General features: G+C 45.0%; 1 protein-coding gene across 1 annotated transcript; it reads left to right on the top strand.

The window, feature by feature from the left end:
- The first annotated feature begins 638 nt into the window (after positions 1-638).
- Positions 639-1,855, top strand: LOC148817553 (transcription factor HES-5-like). The gene is made up of 2 exons (XM_088938252.1): positions 639-704; positions 817-1,855. Exons 1-2 carry the CDS (start codon positions 639-641, stop codon positions 1,255-1,257), a joined length of 507 nt encoding a protein of 168 aa, XP_088794378.1. The 3' UTR covers positions 1,258-1,855.
- Positions 1,856-6,867: the final 5,012 nt, after the last annotated feature.

The following is a 6,867-nucleotide window of genomic DNA, read 5'->3' as shown; positions in this document are numbered from 1 at the left end:
AAAAAAACACACACCTGAATATCAAGCTATAATTAAAAAAAATAAATGTTGAAATCCTACAATTCCCAAATACCTGTCAAGTTTGTATTTATAATTTCCCTTGCTCAGGCTTGGCCTCCATGCTGCGGGTTTTTTTTTAATTACAGAAGAAAAACGACCAGCAGCAACTGCCCCAGTGTTGATAGTCGCTGGAACGGCCAGGCATGCGCCTGACATATTTATGCTAATAGCGCTGCCACTTCAGAGAGGCCGTTTGATCTTTGCCTCCGGCAGCAGGTCTGAGTTTCAGGGGGCGGGAATTTCCCAGGTTTCAGGGCCACAGGCCTTTCACGCCGCGCGCACACACCGCCACACTCCCTCTGTGGGCTTGTGCGCCCCCCCCCAGCCCCCACCCCGTGCTTTCGGGAGACATCCGAGTCACTAAACCGTGAAGTAATTGATGTCATCCATTGTCGCCGGGGGCGACGCGATTGGCTGGGGAGTGTGGGAAAGCTCGGGGAGCTTGAGCTCCACGCGGCCAGACCCGGAGCCCGACTATAAATACAGCAGCGCTTCGCCACCAGCCCTTCAGACCGGCTCTGAACTTTGGCATCGCCCAGCCAGACCTGCAGCGACAATCAGCGCGCAACCTTACCGCCATGGCTCCTTTCACTGTGCAGAGGGAAACTACCGCTTTCCACTTATCGAACAAAGAAAAGAACAGAGTAAGTATGAGTTGCGCGGATGTTGTTCAATCAGGGTCTGCTTGAGAGTCATTATCTGTAAGCCCGTTCCCTTGAGATCCGAGAACTCAAACCGTTCTGCTCTCTCTTCCAGCTGCGCAAGCCGATCGTGGAAAAGATGCGCCGAGACCGCATCAACACCAGCATCGAGCAGCTGAAGGCGCTGCTGCAGAGGCACTTCAAGCAGCAGCAGCAGCAGCAGCAGCAGCAGCAGCAGCAGCCCAACGCCAAGCTGGAGAAGGCGGACATCCTGGAGATGACCGTGCGCTTCCTGAAGGAGCAGAGCGAGTCCTGCGCCAGCGCGGGCTACCAGCAGGGCTTCTCCCGGTGTCTGCAGGAGACCCTCCGGTACCTGTCTCTCCACGCCCCTCAGCAGGCCGCCGAGCGGAAAGCCCTCGAGTGTTTCTACGGCTTGCAGAAGAGAGCCGCTCGGACCCGTCGCCCGGACGGACAGCTCCCCACGCCCACGCGGACACCGATCTCTGCCAAGCAAGTGGCACCGAGCCCACGCACGACTCTGTGGAGACCCTGGTAGAAGGGACTTTAGAGTGACTGAGGACAATCCGATGAAACTAGAGGAGAGCTTGAAGTCCAGGACTCCTCTGATTGAGTAGGAACGTACTGTTTCCATGATTTATTAATGTTGATTACACAATGTGTATCCAATTGCGCCCTTTATAAGGTGAATTATGTGATTTAATTAGTATTTATGGAACATTTTTGTAATGCTGGAAATACAGAAATGTATTATTACGCCACTACAACATTTGTAGACAATTCTAGGACATGTACTATCATGTATTATGCAAAGGATCTTTCTTCTGAAGGCATCAGGAAAGTTTGCTTAAGGTCGAGCGTTTCCCCATAAAAGTATAGGGGTGTAGTTTCGTATCTGAATAAAATGTGACCTTTTGTAAAGGTGGCGTTTTAGGCTTATACTGCCTTAATGAAGTATATCCATCTTGTAAATGAATACGCTTTATGGTTAAATCAAGGTACGAAGAGGGCATCCATTGTTCTTAACATTTAAGGTGATGTGATGCGTTGTGTGGAGCTCCACTGCACCGAATTTAAGAGAATTTAAGAGTGCATTTTCATGTTTGAAATTGCGAAAAATAAAGATAAATCATTTTACTTTTACCAGCGTGGTGTATTGCATTTTTTTGTATTGCATAATATATGCAATACATTGCATCACATTACAGAGTTTGCAAATCTTAACGGCATAAACTCCACAATTCCTGGGATTTACACTCATACAGTATATATACCTCCTTTATATACTATTTCAATACTTAAAATAAAAAAAAACAATACTTGCAATGAAACGCAGCCCAAGCTACCTATGCACTTCATACAGGGGAATTATCGTTTAAAACTGTATGACTCGGCGAGTTAAATTACTTCATTAAAGCGGCCCGCGTCTAACGTGTTATTCCGTTCGGATAGTCTTTTTTCGATGTAGTCAGGTAGGGTACACATTTCAACCTTCGTCATCAATTACAACGCTTGCGAGTGCCTACCATACCGTATTTATCGTATTTACAGGATGTCAAAGCATTTGGAGCTTTTAAACTAGCGGTGACTAATTGACTTCACCCTTGCCCTGAAGCGTGGGTTTCGCAGGAGTTAGCCGAATGCCTTAGAGGTGTGAACTCTACCTGCCAACGGGCAGGGGAACGCTCAGTCGTCATTATTGTAACTTTTTTTGTTATTTAATAATGCAACATTTTATTGAGAGTTTTTTCCAAGAAATTCAAACTCCTTTACACAAAAGTAGAATTAATTCCAACGTGGAAAAACTTATAACAATCAAAAAGAAAAAAACAAACTTTAACAGACAGCATCTATATTTAGGCTACAGGCCTAATATAGCATATTAAACTGCGATTTACAATGTCCTGTCGTATATCTTTTTTTTTCTCCATACGGATAAATGTATGATTTCTAAACCCTGCGCCACTGGCGGAAACCGCGCTAGCAGCGGTGAGTACTGAAGTCTGGAAGGGCGGGTTACTGTAGGCGGGCTGGTTTCTTTGAAGTTTGCCGCATAACAAGCGCGGGCGCTGCCTCCGCTAACAAGCAAAGATGGCGGCGGTGGATAAAACGCTGCTTCGGAGTGTGGGAATGAGTGAAAGGTGTCATCCCCAGAGAAGAGTCATAAAACATTAAAGGCATCCGGGAGGATCGCTGAAACTATGTTGACTGTAAACATGTCACGTGCACACTATAGTGTTTTATAAAAGCGCCAGCAGCTTTTATACCCCTTACTATAGCCCACCTGAGTGCTGCTGGCTTCAGGGACATCATGATCATTTTTCAAGGTGTCATCTTCCCTCACACTGAGGCTGGTGCTCTGTACATCGAAAGAGTATGATACAGCGCCTACTACATGAAGGCAAAGATAACTCCCTCTTCATTTAGCGGGTCAAGAATAACAGTTGTTTTAGCCTCTGCAGTCAAATATTTCACGGCTGAGAACGCTTACATTAAAAGGATAATACAGTGCTGTTCTAAAAAATAAGAATTGGGACATTTCTTGAAATATTACATTTAAAATCATATTTCAAGATTTAGGCAATTCAGGTTCTAAGTAATTGCATTGCACTTCTAGAAGTGAAGCAGATAAAAATACACTGGGTATAGCTTGAGACCACTTCAAAACCCCGGAGCGTTGCAGTCACAGGGACTGTCATGCTGTATCAGTCACTGCTTTGGGTCACTTTAAGAAAATTGGAGAAAAAAAGGAAACCTCGCATTTAATTGCAAAAGCCAAATTAGTGCATTTGTTTTTCCCCCAAAAAAGTCTGGACACAGAATGCTGAGATAAAACTTGCACCACATGATTTCCTTTTTAAATATGCTTGCTGCTCCACTTAACATGACAAAACTAGTCCTTAAAAGATATTCAAATGCACTCATGGGTTATACAGTAAGGAAAGAAAAAAAAACAGTGTCTAAATGTTTCTATATCTCGGAGGAAATATAGATTTTATTTTAAACGTATAGAGGCCCTTCTGTCTTTTTTTACCTCTCTCCCTTACACACATATAAACAGATGTTCTCACTGGGAATATCAATTAAACACAATTACCAAGCCCCCCGACCAAAGGCACACTTGTACTGCCCTGCCCCACTGAGAAAATCGAGCAGTGAACGGGGGAACAATGTGGGAGACCCAGCCGAGCTCCCACTCACACGTTCCAAAGCCAATAGCTGACCTCTCCCGATCAGAAGCCCTGTATCACCATCATAATCCACAGATCAGTGAAGAGCCACCTCCCTCCTGTGTGCATGCAGACCTGCACAGCGTCACAGTCCCTTCGCCTGCACTGCGCTGCCCTTTGGCAAAGGAAATCAAGCCTGCTCAGGCCAGTTCTTTTGATAATTAGGGTGCTTGCCCCTATCTGTAGGCTTCCTCTTTCCATCAGCACAATCTTAAAATGGAAGTCTGTCACATCAGGGAAAGTAATTATACAATCAGCTAGTTTACACCTTCAATCAAATGATTAAATTAAGTATTACTTCTGTCTGTAGCATCTAGCATGTAGCATGTGTATAACACACTCATTACAGGTATGTGAAGGGTCAGTTTCTAAATGAAGTGCCTGTGGGGGGGGGGGCGATGGTTCGGTGTGGAGCAGAGGGAGGAGTAGGGCGTGGGGCGTGGAAAGAGAGGAGTGGTGCCAGCCCTCTGGGTGGTCCTGCACGTGCTCAGAGGAGATATCATTACCACATGGCACCTTCAGACATGGATCATATCTGAGCAGGTGCACAATGTTAAGAGCTTACATGGCATTCATACAAATGCATGCATTTGCACTTAAAGTCTCAAGATGGATCCAAGTTAATTTTCCAGCACTTTTTTTAAACTTCTGCTTGCAAAGTGAGGATTGTGCATAGAGACGCACACTCAAGACAGCTGAAAAGAGGGTTTCGGATTGGGTCAATCCAGGAGTTTCTGCAAAGAGAAACCATTTAAACACAGAGCACTTTCACTGGCTCATCTCTGTTAGCACTCTCTCCAGCACACTGCCTCGTGTTAGCAGACGTGATTTGCCTGCGTCTGGGCGCGCAGTTGAAAAACAAAGGTGTGAAATTCTCAGCGAGATCCCGAGCCGAGTTCATTGCAAGCCCTTTCCTTTATCTTTTTCTTCCCACCATATTTACAAAGAGAGAGAAAGGCATGCTTAAGGTATGAAGTAATCGCAATGCCAGCATCCAGCCTTACTTCATGATAAAGGACACGTCTCTATAATAGGCCTCCTCTACACAGTTTCAAGGTAGCAGGCCCAGCTGCTCTTGTGTTTAACAGAAGTCCCTCTTTAGAGCGCAGGCCCGTTCCTCTTTCCCACACTTTGCTCTTATTCACTGCAGCCTGAGATCTCCACACAAAACAAGTGGGCTTTTCTGGCACGCCCTGCCACTGATAGACTGCTTTTTTATTGTGTCTTGTTTTCAATAGGCCATCTGGGCATTTGCTGTGTTAGCCAAACATATATTTATTTGTAGTACACCTTAAAAAAGGATGGGGGGGGGGGGGGGGGGAGGTTGGTGAGTGCAGTGTATCTTTTTAGAAAAGCAGACTTGGACTTCCTCAAAACCCTGTTGTTTTTCACAAGACTCCAGTTAGGAACAAAAAGAATAACCACATAACTGCAATGCAAATTGGACGGATGGATAGATTGGTTTCCAGTTGAAATCTTAGCCCCACTTAGCACCCTTTGGGCATATTCATTTCCATGTTAAATGATATACCTTTATTCGTTCTGAAATATTCCACTACAGGTGCCTTCTGCACATGGAAACCTGAGCGGAGAATTTGGAAGACTTTGATTCAAAGGCCAACGTGCTGAGCAAGTCCTTCATCCGTGAATGAGACACAGAAAGAACAATATCCCACAGAGTTAAAAAAAAGGACACACCAGCACCCACTTGTAAAGGACATTAAATATTTTAAAATCATATAGAAAACAGTTTTTGTTTTTACTTTGCAAACAACCGACACAAAAGCCAATATGCTATTATTAAGTCACGGCTTTCTGAAGAATGAAGTCCGATGACATTTGACACCGGAACATTTTCCCGCCTTGCCAAGCTATTCAAGGCTTTGCTGTGAATGGGGGATCACGTGACGCTGGAATGCGATGGAGCAGCCACATCAAGGGAATGGTTTTAATCTACCCGAGAGGTCAGTCGTTTCCCAGCTTCCAGAGAAACGGAGTCTCATGGATGCTTCATATTGTATGAGATGCACACCACCTTCCCCTCAGCATGGGAGCTGCTGTCACTCAGCGGACAGTGGAAGCCTATTTAGCAGAAGCCCGAATCCCGTTGTCTCCCTAAGACGTTACTGCTTAGGGTGTGAGAAAATCAGTCAAGGCTCAGGCGCGCACACGTCCAGCATTCCTGCAGTTTAGTCTGCTTTCTGCTTTAGTGCTTCTACAATTCATTCATAGACACGTATATGTGCATGCCCAAGAGAGGGACTGGCATCCTGTCTGGGCTGTAGTCTATAGACGGTGGGTGCTATTCACAGCAATCTTTCATTCCTGAACAAAAAAAGCATATTCCATAAAAGAACAAGAAAGGTTGCCTTCACACTGAAAAGGAGAAAAAAGAAACAATTTCTGCTGTCACACCTTCTTCAGGTCACATCTGAGCCCGTGCACCTGCAGGAGGCTTAACAGCTGAAATACTTTTCTTTCTCCTTTCTACTTTTCCACTGTGGAAGTGACCTTTTCTTTGCACCCAAGACTCCCTGACACAGCTCCCAGTTTGAACAATTTCAGAAAAGGGCAACAATCTAAAAGGAGCCCTAAGAATGATTCATTTGTTTCTCGTTATCTGTTTTGCTAAGAGTGGACATGTGACCAGAGGAGTTTGTGTCTCATGAAACGTCACCGAACAAAAGATGACCGCTCTAGATTCATTCTACACGCAGCCTGGATCGATATACTAGGTAGTGGGTTTCAGAGCAGCAAAACTTGAAATGTTTCAGATTCTGTCGACTGTTTTTCAGTAAGAGAATGCAAAATATTAAACTGCCCAGTGACGAGCCTCGGGATACAGCCAGTCCACTTAGAGAATCCCAAAGGATTGCTTCCACATTCTCTCGTTCCTCACAGAGGTCTTTAATACACTC

The sequence above is a fragment of the Atractosteus spatula genome, chromosome 20 (assembly GCF_055471065.1).
Source record: "Atractosteus spatula isolate fAtrSpa1 chromosome 20, fAtrSpa1.hap1, whole genome shotgun sequence".
Taxonomy (NCBI): Eukaryota; Metazoa; Chordata; class Actinopteri; order Semionotiformes; family Lepisosteidae; genus Atractosteus; species Atractosteus spatula.
This window is presented reverse-complemented; position numbering and strand designations above follow the sequence as displayed.